This window comes from Salvelinus fontinalis, chromosome 41, assembly GCF_029448725.1.
Source record: "Salvelinus fontinalis isolate EN_2023a chromosome 41, ASM2944872v1, whole genome shotgun sequence".
NCBI lineage: Eukaryota > Metazoa > Chordata > Actinopteri > Salmoniformes > Salmonidae > Salvelinus > Salvelinus fontinalis.
In genome coordinates this window covers 14093664-14111858 of record NC_074705.1, presented here as the reverse complement: position 1 = coordinate 14111858, position 18195 = coordinate 14093664, and the positions used below count along the sequence as shown (strand labels likewise).

At 43.0% G+C, this 18195-nt stretch overlaps 1 protein-coding gene across 1 annotated transcript; it reads left to right on the top strand.

The window, feature by feature from the left end:
* The first annotated feature begins 5409 nt into the window (after positions 1-5409).
* On the top strand, positions 5410-18114 carry LOC129840718 (sterol 26-hydroxylase, mitochondrial-like). The gene is made up of 9 exons (XM_055908834.1): positions 5410-5813; positions 8837-9027; positions 11236-11435; positions 11656-11853; positions 12214-12377; positions 14485-14651; positions 16603-16684; positions 16853-17059; positions 17433-18114. Exons 1-9 carry the CDS (start codon positions 5547-5549, stop codon positions 17547-17549), a joined length of 1593 nt encoding a protein of 530 aa, XP_055764809.1. The 5' UTR covers positions 5410-5546; the 3' UTR covers positions 17550-18114.
* The last annotated feature ends 81 nt before the right edge of the window (positions 18115-18195 follow it).

The window sequence follows — 18195 nt, the reverse complement described above, 5'->3', positions numbered from 1 at the left end:
ATCGAGACACACCAAAGCAGAAACCTAGAGTGCTCATCATAATGGGTTTGGTGCTTCAGTTCTTAACAGAAATGTATCTGAACTCTGTGATTGGCCGTGTGGTACTATGAGGCCAGTTGATTGCCTAAAGTTTAGGCAGGCCTTAGTTGATTGGTCAAAGGTACATTATGGCGTTTTAAAACAGGAAGAGTGGAGAACCGCTAGCCAATTAGGATGCTTGTTACTCAGTTGTAGGCATACTGTATGTTATCAGGTACTGCTTTGTGCTGAAGCACTCTCTATGATAGCCAGTTTACATCTTGACTAAGATACTACTGCACTGAACAGTACTCAGCAAAAAGCTCTGCAATTATGCCAATATCAATACTCGACAGTACTGGTGAATACTCAGTTATACTCCACAGTGTTGGACACCATCTGGTACTATTATGCCCTCTTGCCCTACAATGCCTTGCGAAATAAAGTACTGGTATGTTGTAGTAGTATATGCTGTGTCATGTCTCACACACTGCTCCTCTCAAACACTCCTTTAGCATGCGCACACACACCAGAGCAGTTTTCACTATGTTTCAGTTGGGGGCGGGCTCGAGTACTCAATTCTAGATTTGCATTGGAAATTTGCAAATGCAACTATTTAGCAGGTTCAAATGACAACATTTCAAACTCTAATATGTGTTTTATTGTTTGGAGTGTGTCAAGTGCACTGAAAATATATCGTAAAAAAACAGGAATTGAAGCAATCGATAGCATACCGCAAGATGGTTCCGCCAGCAGCCCTGTTTTGTGCTTGTACTCGAGTACCTGAAATTGTTTGCATGAGAATACTCAATCCCTGGTTTCAGTGCTGTACTCAGCCACACCTCAACATTACTAACAAGTAGACTTATCTAAAATCACAGCAGTGCTAACTGTTTTGTGCTGCTTGGCACAGTGAATGTCATATATTTTACCTTTATTTTCTAGATGCAGTAGGATAGGTGTTGGATGACGATGTCATTCTTTTTTTAAATTAGTGATGGAAGTGGCTGTCTATTTGACTCCAGGGGGTGGTGTTGTCATTGCCTGTAAGCTAACCCCTATGGTACCTATGTACTCACGGTATGGAAACACAAGCTCTTTTGTGTGAGGAGTTCAGGAAACCTACTGATCAACTAGCCTGAAATATGATTGAGCATTTCTCCTATCACCTAGGCATTAACTCCCCCTCAACCATAGGTACTAAATCCGGTCTCTCTCGCCCGCTGAAGGAGTGCTTGTTAAGCTGGTTAAGAAAAATAATTGTCATTGACTCAACTGTTCTGGACTCGGTTTGCTTTTAGTCTGAGAAGCAAAATAGCGACCGTGCGTGTTATCATCAGCTAAGCTGGTCCCCAAGAAGTTAGACCCCTTCCTTATCCTCCTGCATTGCCTGTAAAAATGAAACAGAACATTTCCATTGGCACTGGGACTCGCTGAGATCAACTGTCAACATAAATAATGACGCCATATGCACTATTTAAAACTGGTACATAATGCGTTCTCTACCGCTCGCTTCTTCAAGGTTACTCATTGGATGACGGACTTCTACTCTGTTGAGCATAGACTGTCTTGTGTTGTTTCTGTTAGCGATGACCTTTTTTGCACATTTTTTAAGACTTCAGATTTTTTACACTGATTGTAATACTTTTGCTTCTGTGTATGTGGGTGTGAGCGGATGTGTGTGCGTGTTGTATGTGAATGTCTGGTTGTGTTGCACAAGGATCTTAGTCAGGAATGTAATGTTTCATTCTCGCCACCAGGTGGCCTCATTCACCATTATGGATTAACACTCCCCTGTTGAAATGAGAAGTCTATTCAAACTGAACACCGACTGGGTGGCTGTCCTCCATTTGGTTTAATTTCACATCCCCACTCAGAGGGACTGTTAGTTAGTGATAGTAGTGAATGGTAGACGAGGCCTGAATCTCAAACCAGTCAATCCCTGGCCCCTGCTCTTTACTTGTGTAGATCTGAGAGGATTGGACAGGTGGGTTTGGGATTCGGGAAAGACTTAAAGTAATAGGCAGTGAACTGAAATACATATGATATTCCCCTGCTTCTTCTTGAAAAGCAACAAGATACAGACAAACTATACCAATATGGTCCAAAATGTGCTTTTATAAGCAACTGCTACCACTCCAGGGTGCTGTAAGCATTTCAATCGCGTGTGTGTGTGTGTGTGCTTGACTGTGTGTACTGCAATTTGTGCTCAAAGGACACTGGGGGTGCCCAAAATGCCTTGCGCATTCGGACTGTAAAAAAATATAGTTGAAGAAAAAAAAAATGTACAAATGTATACATTTGAAAAATGTGCCCCTTTTTTAAAAAGAAAGATTACACTTATATCCCTCACATTTGTTTTCTGTGTATTGTAAAAGAAGCCATGTTTATAATTCCATTTGGTTTGTGACCAATAAGCCTGTTTATATCAGAACTGTATATCAGTGGTATGCATAATTTTTTTAATATATATTTTTTATTTTTAAATGGAAGATTTTATGCATGGTTGGATCCTGAGAGAGGTACAATGGTGGTGGGAGGCCCATTGGTTTTAGCCTGAGTGCCAGTCTGTTTGTGCCATCATGCTAATCCCATGTCACTCATTGTTTGGCTTGTCAAATGACAGCAATGGAGTAAACAAGAATAGATCTGGGACCAGGCTAAGGCCTATTGACTCCTCTAAATGAATGCTGAAGAGAGGAGACATCTTGATGGAAAAGGGTTGGGAGACTGTCAGTCTGTTGGCACTTTGATGTGTTAATAATTATGATGACAATGAAAATAATAAAATATATTTATTTCACCTGTTTTTCTAAGATTTACTTTTCATTTTTTTACCAAACAAATGTATTTAACTTGTATTGTGATTTGTGAGCACAATATATTATTTTGTAAAGGCAGTGACAGGCCTACTACAGGTCTGATTGCATCATGCGAGCCTTTTAGGACACGCATGTTGTTGACAGACAAGTATAAGCAGTTTTTCTGCTAATGGACAACCGTGAAACTTGATAATTTGCACTGTAATTTATCAAACTATTGTTGTCTTGTGATTTCTTGGCTCCATGTGAAGTGTATGAGCTATTAGCAGTGTTTCCCAAACTCCTGGGGACCTCAGGGGGTGCATGTTTTTTTTTTTTTGCCCTAGCACTACACAGCTGATTCAAATAATTAACTCCTTTAAGCTTTGATTATTTGAATCTGCTGTGTAGTGCTAGGGCAAAAAACAAAATGTGGGACCGAGTTTGTGAAACACATTTAGTGACGGGTGTTGTGGCAATTTCCTGTATTACCAAATGAGGAGAGTTACAAACCACACACCAGTCAGTTATACTTAAACTTCATCTTTAATAATGTGAGCTTTACAATAGCCCTTTGACTCTCAGATCAATTCAGTGTCTATAATGAATCCCAAGAGTCTCTACAGTAGAATACAAAGATATTTTATAGCCAAGATATACCCCTCTCAACTTACATGACAAACCACAAAGAACAGTTCACAAAGAAAGACTTTTACTTGAGAGAGGAGTATCCCATAGCCAGATAGCATTCGCTATAAATTATCGTTCAGTTTGGTCTCTAAGAGGAGGTTCTAATCTCGTTCCTGGTACTTCATAGTACAAAAACACCAACTCATCCAATGGCATATATCAATTGTCAACTCTAGATACTCCCATCTCAAGTAAACCCCCTCTTGACCCCACTCCTGGACAAGCTCACTGAGGGGAGTGACTTGCGCACAGACATTGTAGAGACAAGTAATTGGTTCCCCCTTAATCACGCCATCCCTTCACATGGTTTAACAGATACATTCACAGATGAAGACAATGTTCCATCCTGTCCTCTTCCCTTTCTGATATTCTGCATAGCACCAGGGACATGTGAAAGACAAGCCTGACCTCTCCCCTCTCTGGGCTCCAAGTGACTGAGCCCCAGCTCAGGGAAAAGTGCAACTGCCAACACTATAGTCCAAAAGGATACATTCTAATGACAAGTATCTCACATAAGCATATTATGTAAATAAAACATCTTATTTATCTAACTAATTCGGATTCATCCGCCACAAAGGTCTGTGAGTCTCACAATGCCCTGAGCCACCTAGATAAGACCAATACCTATGGTGAGAATGCTGTTCATTGACTACAGCTCTGCGTTCAGCACCATTGTCCGTCTAAGCTCGTCACCAAGCTTAGGACCCTGAGACTGAACACCTCCCTCTGCAACTGGATCCTGGACTTCATGATGGGCTGACCCCAGGTGGTGAGGGTAGGCAACATCACCTCTGCCTTGCTGACCCTCAACACAAGGGGCCACACAGAGGTATGTGCTTAGTCCCCTCCTGTACTCCCTGTTCACCCACGACTAACACCAAGTTTGCGACACGACGGGGGTAAGCCTGATCACTGGCGACAATGAGACGGCCTACAAGGATGAGGTCAGAGACCTGGCAGTGAGGGGCCGGAGCAACTTCTCCCTCAATGTCAGTAAGACCAAGAAGCTGATCGCGGACTACAGGACACGGAGGGGGGATGAGCACGCTCCCATCCACATCGACGGAACTGCAGTGGAGTGGGTCAAAAGCTTCAAGTTCCTCAGTGTCAACTTAAAATGGTCCGCGCACAGTCGCGAAGGAGGCACGTCAGCGCCTCTTTCCCCTCAGAAGGTTGAGAAGATCTGTCATGGACACTCAAATCCTCAAAGTTTTACAGCTGTAACATTGAGAGCATCTTGACTAGCTGCATCACTGCTTGGTATGCCAATAGCACCGGCCATGGTGCTACAGAGGGTGGTGCGGACAGCCTAGTACATCACACGGGCCATGCTCCCTGCCATCCAGGAACTCTATATCAGGCCCGGAAAATCATTCAAGACTCCAACCACCCAAGCCATAGACTATTTGTTCTCTCTGCTTCTGCACGGCAAGCAGTACCAGTGCATAAAGTCTGACACCAACAGGCTCCTGAACAGCTTCTATTCCCATGTCATAAGACCGCTAACTAAATGGCTACACAGACTGAGTTGAGTTGTCTCTGCACACTTACAGGGCCTTACACACTACTGCACACAAACACTCACTCCATAATTTGCTCACAAACACATATGCACATACATTTATACGGACTCTAAACACACCCACATCACATCATCATATACCCTGCTGCTACTCTGTTTATTATATATCCTGATGGCTAGTCACCTTACCCCTATTCATATCTACCTCTATAGATCCAGTATCCCTGCACATTTTTAAATATGGCACTGGAACTGATCCTGTATATATTGTAGTATGCTTGCTTTATCGTGTTCTTGTTTTTATATCTCGTGTTTTGATTTAACGTTATTTTTAGTATTACATAGTTATTGACAACTGCATTGTTGGGTTTTGAGTTCGCAAGAAAGGCATTTCACTGTACTTGTGCATGTGACGTTGAAATGTGAAATTTATGGGCGAGTCCCAATGTGCTGCAGGGCAAACTGTACTAAAAAGCCACAGATGGTAGAATTAACTTTTATGTGCTCCACTCAACATGTGTAGCCCTGCGGCGGTGACCAGGCCGCTCCGACTCACAGTTTACCACGGCCAGAAACTGTCAGTGGCGCTGGACGACTTTGTGTCTGGTGAACGGAGGTTCATGTCCGGAGTCAGCAGACACTTAGGACAAAAATTGCAGACAACGATAGAAACAACTCCGAAGAAGTGCAAAACAATAGACGATCTACATGGTCCTAGTTTGGCCACGACGGTGTATTGGCTGTTCGTGAAGGGATATGCAGATAAGAGCCATGCGATGCAGGTAAAAATTAATCCCACAGTGCCTCGCTTAATTTCTTCTACTCTTTCATCCAAGTATGGCTAGCTGCGTACGTGTAGTGAGTGCACGTTATGGAGCGAAATAAATTATATCGACGTCATTTTTAACGACGTAGACTAAGAAGCTAAATTCGATTTTCCATCACAATTATAATTAAAGTGAGTTTAAGAATGTTGCAAGAGAAGAGCTAAATCGCTCTTATTGAACTATCCAGATCATTTTCCCTCAAATGATGCCGATGTAACTTGATTTGACGACTGCTATGATTAAACAATAATGCCCGAGGTGTGGTATGTACCACAAACCCCCGAGGTGCCTAATTTCTATAAACTGGTGACCAACGTAATTAGAACATAATTATGTTTTTGGTCATTCATGTGGTACATGGTCTGCCGTTATTTTGTGGCAGATGTTAAGACTACAAACCGTTATAAATGGCCTATTTGCGAGATTGATTTATTTCAATAGGCATAGGCTACTGACTAAAATCTGGGTTTATAATTACAATTCAATTTTGACATGGTTTGCTGAGCTAGATGCAGGTAGGCCAACATCTAATTTCAGGGAAAAGTCCACAATGAAACGGACATTAAATGTGTAGAATGATACGTTTTCAATAGAGCTGTGACCATGATCACAATTGAGAACTGCAGCACTCTCTCAACCAGTGCTCTCTTTTTCAGTCTCACCTCCGCCAATTGAATGAATGTATACTATTGTTGCACAAAAATATGGTATAAGAATACCTTTTACTCAATCAAAAAACAGTACATAAACACCAGTACCTGGTTTCCCTTACCTATTGAAATCAAGAAGAAAATAACAATGGTGAAATAGACAAGTTTACTGCTGTGCAATGTCACATGTACAGTTGAAGTTAGAAGTTTACATACACCTTAGCCAAATACATTTAAACACAGTTTTTCACAATTCCTGACATTTAATCCTAGTAAAAATTCCCTGTCTTAGGTCAGTTAGGATCACCACTTTATTTTCAGAATGTGAAATGTCAGAATAATAGTAGAGAAAATGATTTATTTCAGCTTTTATTCCTTTCATCACATTCCCAGTGGGTCAGAAGTTTACATACACTCAATTAGTATTTGGTAGCATTGCCTTTAAATTGTTTAACTTGGGTGAAACGTTTTGGGTAGCCTTCCACAAGCTTCACACAATAAATTGGGTGAATTGTGGCCCATTCCTCCTGACAGAGCTGGTGTAACTGAGTCAGGTTTCTAGGCCTCCTTGCTCGCACACGCTTTTTCAGTTCTGCCCACACATTTCCCATAGGATTGAGGTCAGGGCTTTGTGATGGCCACTCCAATACCTTGACTGTGTTGTCCTTAAGCCATTTTGCCACAACTTTGGAAGTATGCTTGGGGTCATTGTCCATTTGGAAGACCCATTTGCGACCAAGCTTTCACTTCCTGACTGATGTCTTGAGATGTTGCTTCAATATATCCACAATTTTCCTCCCTCATGATGCCATCTATTTTGTGAAGTGCACCAGTCCCTCCTGCAGCAAAGCACCCCCACAACATGATGCTGTGATACACCCCTCTCAACACCCCTCTCAAGATACACCCCTCTCAACTTACATGACGAACCACATATCTTAGGAACTGTTCACAAAGAAATAATTTTTCTTGAGAAAGGAGTATCCCTTAGCCAGAACATTCGCTATAAATTATCGTTCAGTTAGGTCCCGAGGTTCTAATCTCGTTCCTGGTACTTTGTAGTACTTCGTAGTACTTTCCAAAACTATAGTTTGTTAACAAGAAATTTGCAGAGTGGTTGAAAAATGAGTTTTAATGACTCCAACCTAAGTGTATGTAAACCGCCGACTTCAACTGTACCTGTATGTATATCAATATAGACTAGGGTAGGCCAATTTATTTGTAGATTTTCTTAATTGAAATAAAAGATTAAGGTGGTTCTGGAAGTATTCTCAGGGTGATTATTAGGTTGTATTAACATGAGTGCTTTCCTCCCACAATGCCACAAATTATCAGTCATTTTGAGAAATAGGGCTCACATGCGAGATGTCACTTCGCAATAGAAACTTTCTCAATTTGAAAAATATCATTTTCTATAATTCTTATTTGTACTTATGAATTTACCAGGGGTGATCCAGTCATAACATTTGGAATTTAGTAGTACTGTGTAGAAAGCCAGTACCTAAGGTGGTTAAATCATTTCACATCCATCAAATGTATCATAACGTATTATTTAGGAGGTCAAATTGGCTCTGATATTGACCCCCAAAGGGATCATGACCCCCAAAGTTATGCACCTGGATTCAGGGTTTGACTAATTAGGTTAATACGTAGTTTATATACTGTTATTTTAAATAAATATACACTGTGTACAAAACATTAAGAGCACCTTCCTAATATTGCGTCCACCCCCTTTTCCCCTCAGAACAGCCTCAATTTGTCAGGGCATGGACTACAAGGTGTCAAAAGCATTCCACGGGGATGCTGGCCCACGTTGACTCCAATGATTCCCACAGATAGGTCAAGTTGGCTGGATGTCCTTTGGGTGGTGGACCATTCTTGATACACACAGGAAACTGTTGAGAGTGAAAAACACAGCAGCGTTGCAGTTCTTGACACACTCAAACCAGTGCAACTGGCACCTACTACAATACCCCGTTCAAAGGCGCTTAAGTCTTTTGTCTTGCCCATTCACCCTCTGAATGGCACACATACATATGTCTCAAGGCTTAAAAATCTGTTTTTAACTTGTCATCTTCCCTTCATCTACACTGATCGAAGTGGATTTAACAGGTAACATCAATAAGGGATCATAGTTTTCACCTGGACTTATCTGATCAGTCTGTCATGGAAAGAGCAGGTGTTCCTAATGTTTTGTATACTCGGTGTATATTTTGTGAATCATTAATTCATATTAAATATAATTATATAGGACTGTCTCACTGTGCATTTCCAACATCTTTGTGTACATTTCCAGAATCAAATATCTTCTCTTTTCCCCCAACCCAGGTTGAGCACAAGAAACTGTACGGGCCCATCTGGCGCTCGCGGTTCGGCCCGTTTGATGTGGTGAACGTGGCGTCTCCAGAGCTTATATCCCAGGTGATCCGTCAGGAGGGCCGCTACCCGGTCCGGACAGAGCTGCCACACTGGAAAGAGTACCGCGATATGAGGGGACAGGCCTATGGACTCCATGTGGAGTGAGTGGCCGATGAACCACATCAAGGACTACTCCTAGATTTGGTGTAGGAAAGGGAATGGATAATACTTACTTACACCCACTGTTCCCTAATTTTTGGGGGCACTGAGGAAATATTTGCTCGTGAGCGGAAACTTTAATGTTGTGAGAATTCTGTGCAACTTCCGGCACATGTTTACAGTAAACACTGCGGCTGTGCCATTACAGTTTTAGACAGTAGCTAATAGGCGATTGTGGCAATTTGAGCATAATGTAGGCCTACCAACAAAACCAATGGCGCAAATCCCATAATATTTTCACATGGAAATAGCTTTTGATTTCTGTGATATAGCCTACAGTAACATATATGTGATGTTCAATGCAGGCCTATATTGCATTAAATGTTTAATAACGTTTTTACATTATGAAACGCTTGATATTAATAATGTTTTACTTGGTCTGTGACACCAGGGTGACAGTACATTGTATTGTATGATGCAAGAAACCACTTTACAAAATACAATTTATTATTATTATTACCATACAGAGACTTAGACAATGTAGGATATGCAAGCGTGTCTCAAAATACAACACTGCCCCTTTAATTAAGATGTAAGCTTTTAAGCTGATTAGCTTTTCAAAGAGAGATTGAAATGTGGCCTACACGTTTTGTGCTCTTGTAGGAAGCAGTAACTCCCCACTGCTGACCTATATTTAAGCAATAAGGCACCTCGGGGGTTGTGGTATATGGCCAATATACCACGGCTAAGGGATGTTATTTTTCACGACACAACGTGGAGTGCCTGGATACAGCCTTTAGTCGTGGTATATTGGCCATATACCACAACCTCTGAGGTGCCTTACTGCTATTATAAACTGGTTACCAACGTAATTAGAGCAGTAAAAATAAATGTTTTATCATACTCATGGTATACGGTCTGATATACCACGCCTGTCAGCCAATCAGAATTCAGGGCTCGAACCAGTCAGTTTATAATGATCAATAACCGGGCAGATAACTCGCTAACTAGCAAAGAATATCAACAAATGTGCACATGCGTGCTCTGAACTGAGCTGAAAAGCGCATTCACTCGCGGGTGATTGAAAGACCGCTCATGGGCTAACCCCACCAAAAGAATTATACTCTGCTGCACACTGGCTCTCCCTACAACTAAATCACAGACTCAATCTTGCAAAGTTAGATTTGTTTTGTTGCATTTAAAAGGACCTGATGTAGTTAAGCAGTAAGGCATGAGGGGCTGTGGTATATGGCCAATATACCACGGCTAAAGGCTGTTCTTGGGCACAACACAGAGTGCCTGGATACAGCCTTTAGCCATGGTATATTGGCCATATACCACAAACCCCTGAGGTGCCTTATTGCTATTATAAACTGGTTACCACTGTAATTATATACGGTCTGATATACCACGGCTGTCAGCCAATCAGCATTCAGGGCTTGAACCTCCCAGTTTATAATTTTAATTAGATCACAGAAAAAAAGTTATCTATATAGTGCAAACTAATACGGCGAACTCAGTGAAGTTCAATCTCTTGCGTCTCTGCATGGCATTTCTTCTGCGCGGCATCCTGGAGGAGGTACGCAGCTTAGAGGGAACATTGCTTACACACTATGCTTCAAAGATACACTATGACAGTTATTGGTAATAAATCATTGCCTTGGGTAAAAGCAATGTTGGTCTGGTTTGAGCAAACCCTAACTCGTACAGGTAAACTTGTTTCAGTAGTACCTCCACCTCCAACATTATCAATCTAACCTACAGGTAACTGCCAAAATAAAGGAAACGCCAACATAGCGTCTTAACGGGGCATTGGGCCACCACTAGTCGCCAGAAAAGCTTGAATGCGCCTTGGCATAGATTCTACAAGTGTCTGGAACTCTATTGGAGGGATTTGACACCATTATTCCATGAGAAATGTAATCATTTGGTGTTTTGTTGATGGTGGTGGAAACCGCCGTCTCAGGTGCTGCTCTATAATCTTCCATAAGTGTTCAATTGGGTTGAGATCTGAGATGTTCATTGCTTACTTAACTCAGGAACCACACCTATGTGGAAGCAGCTGCTTTTAATATACTTTGTATCCTTCATTTACTTAAGTTTTTCCTTTATTTTGGCCGTTACCTGTAGATATACCTCCACCCCTTTATTCTGAATAACTACTGTAGATTCACTGTCTGTCTCCTGTCCCCTCCTCTCCTCTCCTACAGTAAAGGCCCACAGTGGGACCGTATCCGTAGTGTCCTGAATCCCAAGATGCTGAAGCTAGCGGAGGTATCTGCGTACGCGCCTGTCATCCACCAGGTGGTAGGGGACCTGCTACAGCGTATTGAGAGGCTCCGCCTCCGCAGTCAGGACCACACCACCGTACCAGACCTCGCCACAGAGCTCTACAAGTTTGGCTTTGAAGGTGTGATATCATTGGTTTATTCAGTATTTTTTATGATTTTAACCCCTTCAGAAACACACACACACAGTGGGGTTGGAAGCCAGAGTCTGCCACACTCAGCAGCTTAGGTAAAGTGCCTTGCTCAGGGGCACAACGGCAGGAGATGGCATCTCGGATACCTAGAATCCCCACCAGCTCTGTGTAGTCCTCATTGTTCACTGTGTTCTCTCCGTCCCTGCAGGGATCTCTTCCATCCTGTTTGAGACGCGGCTGGGTTGTCTGCAGGAGGAGATCCCTAAGGACACGCTGAAGTTCATCGCTGCAGCCAACGACATGCTAACCCTGTCTGAGACCGTCCTCTTCCTCCCGCTCTGGACACGCAACGTCCTGCCCTTCTGGAAACGATTTATCCAAGCCTGGGACGACCTGGTGGCTGTAGGTATGTTTGTAAATAATGTCAGGGGCTCCTTCTATTGAGCGACAAGCGGACTTCAATGTGTCGGTGGAAAGTAGACATGGTAGGTTCCACCTCCACAATGTAAGTGTACAGTTATTATTTCTATTGCACAATAGCTTGCCCATGTCACTTGCACGTCAGCCACTGTCAGCCGCTAAGCACCGTTGAGAAGTGTCATAAATCGCAGACCTATGTGGGAACTTTGTTAATGTGGGAGGCAACCCCTCTGCCTAGGGAGACTAACTGTTGAGCTATGTTCAGTATTGAGACTCATTTTGTGTGTGTTTGTGTGCGTTCCCTACATGAATGTGTGTGTTCAATGATTTCTACATAAACCCTCAGCTCAGCATCTCATTGACCATAAGTTGGCGCAGATGGATGCCCAGGTGCTGGCTGGGAAGCAGGTGGAGGGGATGTATCTCACCTACCTGCTGTCCTGTGATAAACTGACCCTGGGAGAGGTGTACATCAGCATCACAGAGCTGTTGCTGGGCGGAGTGGACACGGTGAGAGGAGAGGGTTATGGGAGGTCATACAGAGAGGAGGGTGGTGCCATACATAACAGCAGGGTCACGTTCAGTAGGGTACACCGTAAACAAACCTTTTGAAATGGAAAACGAACATGTGAATTTCTCATTGGCAAATGTATATTATTTCCTCTACATTTCAAAATGTTTTCTTCTGTTTTGTGCCTACTGGACATGTCTTAGGGAATGGGGGAAGTGATGGAGTCGGAGGCTTTTGTAGGGTGGAGGTGTATTTTGGCTTTAAGATTACACAATTCTCCCCAGGCCATAAACACTGAAACCATTTGCTTTAGTCATATATACGTATTTGCGGTGTAACTTTGTATTTATTTTAGAGGGTACAAAATGCACTCACATAACCACAGACAGATACACAATAACCATGCAAACACTGCATGACCTGCCTGGCTGCATTCCCTGGTGCAGTCTGGTCTTGTTTCTGTCAAGCATCACTTGCTGCTGTCTGGGATCTCCAAAGTAATTTCCTCTGCTGCTTTTATGATCAATAAATGTTTATGATCACTGATAACTTGTCTCTGATACAGCCTCCACCACTCCCTCAACTTTGAATCATATTTTTTTTTTTTGAAACATCAGCACTTTAATTGTCCTAGTCAAATTTCCCCTCAGGGACGATAAAGTATACTGAACAAAAATCTAAAATGCAACAATTTTAAAGATATTACAGAGTTACAGTTCATATAACTAAATAAATTTAATTAATTAATTAAGCCCGAATCTATGGATTTCACATGACTGGGAATACAGATATGCATCTGTTGTTCACAGATACCTTAAAAGAAAAAGTAGGGCCTCCCGAGTGGCGCAGCGGTCTAAGGCACTGCAGTGCTTGAGGCGTCACTACAGATCTGGGTTCGATCCCGGACTGTGACGCAGCCGGCGACGCATAATTGTCCCAGCGTCGTCCGGGTTAGGGGAGGGTTTGACCAGCCAGAATGTCCTTGTCCCATCGCGCTCTAGCAACTCCTGTGGCTGGCTGGGCGCACGTACTCTGACACGGTTGCCAGTTGTACAGTGTTTCCTCCGACACATTGGTGCGGTTAAGCGAGCAGTGTGTCAAGAAGCAGTGCAGCTTGGTAGGGTCGTGTTTCGGAGGTGGTCAAGCCAGATACCAGTCAGTATCTGGCGTGACCACCATTTGCCTCATGCAGCGCGACACATCTCTTTCACATAGAGTTGATCAGGCTGTGGAATGTTATCTGACTCCTCTTCAATTGCTGTGCTAAGTAGCTGGTTATGGACGTTAACTGGAACACGCTGTCGTACACGTCGATTTAGATTAGCCCAAACATGCTCAATGGGTGAATGGTGTGAGTAAGCAAGCCATGGAAGAACTGGGACATGTTCAGCTTCCAGGAATTGTGTACAGATCCTTGCAACATGGGGCAGTGCATTATCATGCTGAAACATGAGGTGATGGCAGCGGATGAATGGCACGACAGTGGGCCTCAGGATCTCATCACTCTATCTCTGTGCATTCAAATTGCCATTGCTAAAATGCAGTTGTGTTCGTTGTCCGTAGCTTATGCCAGCTTATACCATAACCCCACCGCCACCATGGGGCACTCTGTTTACAACGTTGACATCATCAAACCACTTATGGTAGAGTAATGAACATTCAATTCTCTGGCAACAGTTCTGGTGGACATTCCTGCAGTCAGCATACCAATTGCACGCTCCTTCAAAACTTGAGACATCTGTGGCATTGTAGTGTGACAAAACTGCACATTTTATAACAGACTTTTATTGTCCCCAGCACAAGGTGCACCTGTGTAATGACCGTGTTGTTTAATCAGCTTCTTGATATGCCACACCGGTCAGGTGGATGAATTATCTTGGCAAAGGAGAAATGCTCACTAGGGATTTAAACAAATTTGTGCACAACATTTGAGAGAAATAAGCTTTTTGTGAGTATGGACAATTTATGGCATCTTTTATTTCAACTCATGAAACATGGGACCAACACTTTACATGTTGCGTTCAGATTTTTGTTCAGTATATATCATATCACTTCACTTTAAGTAAACCCCTCTTTCTTTCTATCGTCCTTCTCCTTTCGCCTCAGACGTCCAACACCTTGTCGTGGGCATTGTACCAGTTGGCTCGCGACGCTGCGTCTCAGGACAGGCTGTACCGTGAGATTATGTCTGTGTGTCCCGGAAGACTGCAGCCCAGATCAGAGGACCTGAGCAGGATGCCCTACCTGAAGGCTGTCATCAAGGAGACTCTGAGGTGAACACACACACGCACGTAGGCACGGATGCATGTACACGTATACACACGCAGGTTCTGAGGTGAACACACGCACATGCACACACACACACACGGCGACCTGCAACTGGCCTCTTGTTTTGAGCATGCCTGGTCAAAGAGTATGTCTGCCTGTGTGCTTGCTTTTTTTCCCCCTAATTATACTGATGATGACTGATAAGTGAGATAACATGTTGCCATTTCATCCGGAATGCAGAGAGTCAAGGTGGAGGCATGGGGCATGCTTTTTGGACAGTTTATGTAAGGAGGGAGGGTGGGGGCAGAAATGTCCTTATATAACCTGAATGGTGTGTTCAAATTTGAATTGTCACATGCTTCGTAAAGAATAGGTGTAAACTAACTGTGAAATGCTTACGGCCCTTCCCAACAATGCAGAATACAATATATATGTTTTAGTAATAATAAATAAAAAACATTGTAACACGAGGAATATATATACACAATGAGTAATATTTACTTGGCTATGTACACGGGGTACCAATACTGAGTCAATGTGCAGGGGTATGAGGTAGAGATGTACATATCGGTAGGGGTAAAGTGACCAGGCAACAGGATAGATAAGACGGAAGCAATAGCGTATGTGATGTGTGTGTGTGTGTGGCAAATGTGTGCCTGTGTGTACATCTTATTTGTGGGTGAGTGTGTGTATGTGTTAGAGTAAGTATGTGTCAAAAAGGGTCAATGCAGATAGTCCAGGTAGCTATATGGTGAACTATTTAGCAGTCTTATGGCTTGGGGCTAGAAGCTGTTCAGGAGCCTTTTGCTCCCAGACTTAGCTCTCCGGTACCGTTTGCTGTGCGGTAGCAGAGAGAACAGTTGATGACTTGGGTGGCTGGAGTCTTTTGACAATTTTTAGGGCCTTCCTTTGACACCGCCTGGTATAGAGGTCCTGGATGACAGGCTTATAGAAGGAAATGGGCCCCCTCCACCTCTTCCTATATGGTCATAGCCATTTATCCTGTGTGTCCTTGATTTTCGAATGATTCAAATGCTCAATAACACCATCTAGGTCAGAATCACAACCTGCCATTGCCAACTCTCCGGTATTTAGGTGTATCAAAACTTTACCAATTACCAATGCGACCAGACCAGCCAACATGCACGCATTTTGCATACCAACTACGCAATTCTCTGTCCGTGTACGCAGGTAATGAATAGGGCCTGATTTTTTTACATTTTAATCAAAATAAATCCACTGACATCCCAATTCTCAAGCTGCAACACACAGACATGTACAGAGTTTGTGTCAACGGACATGGAGATGAATACATAATTATTGGACGTAGCTGCCCCGTGTCTGCCCCTCCTGTTTGTTGTGATGCTGAGTTTCCTGACTGTCAGCTGTACGTAAACACATGGACAAATCCCTTTTCAGCTCCGTGTGTTGTGGGAAGGTTAACACTGATTGTTTAAAGCTAACGTTAGTGAACATAAGATGGATATTCAGTGGGCTCTAAAGTGCCAGCAGTTCACTCGCATCTGCTAGTGAAAGAAATTAAATGCAAATACGAAAACTAACTGGTCGCAGTAACTGGAGTGTGATATACATTTAATTCTGCGTCCCATTAGTTGTGTTTTCCACGTAACATGACGAGGATCACGCAACCTGATAGACTGTGATTATGATCCACGTCACAAAAAGCATTACAAAAGTATAATCACTAAATGGAGTGGGGAGTTTAGAAGACTGTGCGATGAAAAAAATAATGAGTGTCCGGTATTAGCAATAAAGGCAATGCTTCTAAAATGCCTTTGCACTAAATTTGCGAGTTGAATCTCCAATTTGCCGCGCGCTTCTGGTACTCTAAAGGGTTGGCAGGTCTGGTATACTGAACATTCCTAGCCACACAAAGGTTTATATAAGGCATTCCTACAGAGGCTCCCCATGTTGCTGAAGCTGTTCTCTCTGCAGGATGTACCCTGTAGTTCCAGGGAATGGCCGTCTAACCGTAGACAATGACGTTGTTGTGGACAACTACTGGTTCCCAAAGAAGGTAGGGGCAGGCGATGAAGAGAAACATATCAACATCTCTCTCTTTCACCTTTGTCAATACTTAAAAAATCTCTATTTCCTTCCCCAAAGGATGAGTTGTAATTTCCATGAAATTCTGTCAGTCGCTCTACTTCCTGTCTGTCTACTACTTCCTATTCCCCTCTCTCAGACCCAGTTCCATCTGTGTCACTATGCTGCCAGTCATGACGAGGGGGAGTTTGTGGATGCAGAGTGTTTCAGGCCTGAGCGTTGGCTGAGAGGGGATCCAGAGTCGTACCAACACCACCCCTACAGCTCTATACCCTTCGGGGTGGGCGTGAGAGCCTGTGTGGGCAAGAGAGTGGCAGAGCTAGAGATGTACTTTGCCCTCTCCAGGGTGAGTAAGACAAGTATTTAATTGGGATTTCCAAGGAAGTGTTGAGTAATAAAAAGCCATCAGTGCCAAAATGATGTTACCACAGACTGTTGGAGGTGATTGTTGTTGGATTTCGTCCATCATCTGTGGTGATTCGCTAATGGTAAATCCCCAGAAGCAATCTAAGAGTGTGTGGGAACTTACAACAGGTGTGACGAACCCCATTTTTATGAGTGGGGCCATATTCTGCTTTTACTATCCCAGTTGCCATGGGACGTTATAGAGACTTAATGTTATGGTTGTAAACTGATTATCTGGCTAGAGAGACGTCAGACAACCAGGTGGCTCATTAACACTAAACCCTTGAACTTGAATTCTTGTCCCCCCTCGACAGCTGATGCAGCATTATGAGATCCAGCCAGAGGATGGGGCCCCGACCACAGAGCCCAAGACTAGAACACTGCTTATCCCGTCCAAACCCATCAACCTGCGCTTCCTACCCCGAGCCTGAGGAGGGTGCCAGGGAGTTATAGAAAGGGATTGACAGGAGGGTGTTGTGATGTGGTAACCTCCAGTCCCCTAGATCCCCTTAAACATAGCCGCAGTAGTAGTTTGGGTGGGGGGAGGGGATGCTGAAAAATAACTTTTGTTCGTGCTATAGACGGCTATATCGGTCTGCTAATACAGGACTAGTAAAGGCCCGGTGCACTACTTTTGTGAAGAAATTATATTTTCAAAAACATCTATTTTTTTATTCTTTTTTTAATGCAGATTTGTCATGGGGTGCTGCATTTCCTGTGGCTATGCCCTGAAATCAAACCTGATTCATACCAGGTTATTCGGAGGTGTATAACTGGGGCCTTTGCTCTGTTGACCTTTACTATGAAGCTAATACATATAGATTAATCTGCCCTGTAATAAATGCACATTGGTGTTAAGGAGAAATGTATCACAGAGTGTGTGTGTGTGAAGGGCATTCTAATATAATATCATTAGTTGCTAATACACCTTATATATTTGTCTAGGGTATTGGCCATCAACCTTTTACTTCATTAAAAGTCTTTATGAAATGTGAACTTGTGTGCCCACATAGTTTTTTATGTCCTACATTAGCATTTAACAAGTGCTGGAAACTCTGTGGTCCATACAAAGATTGA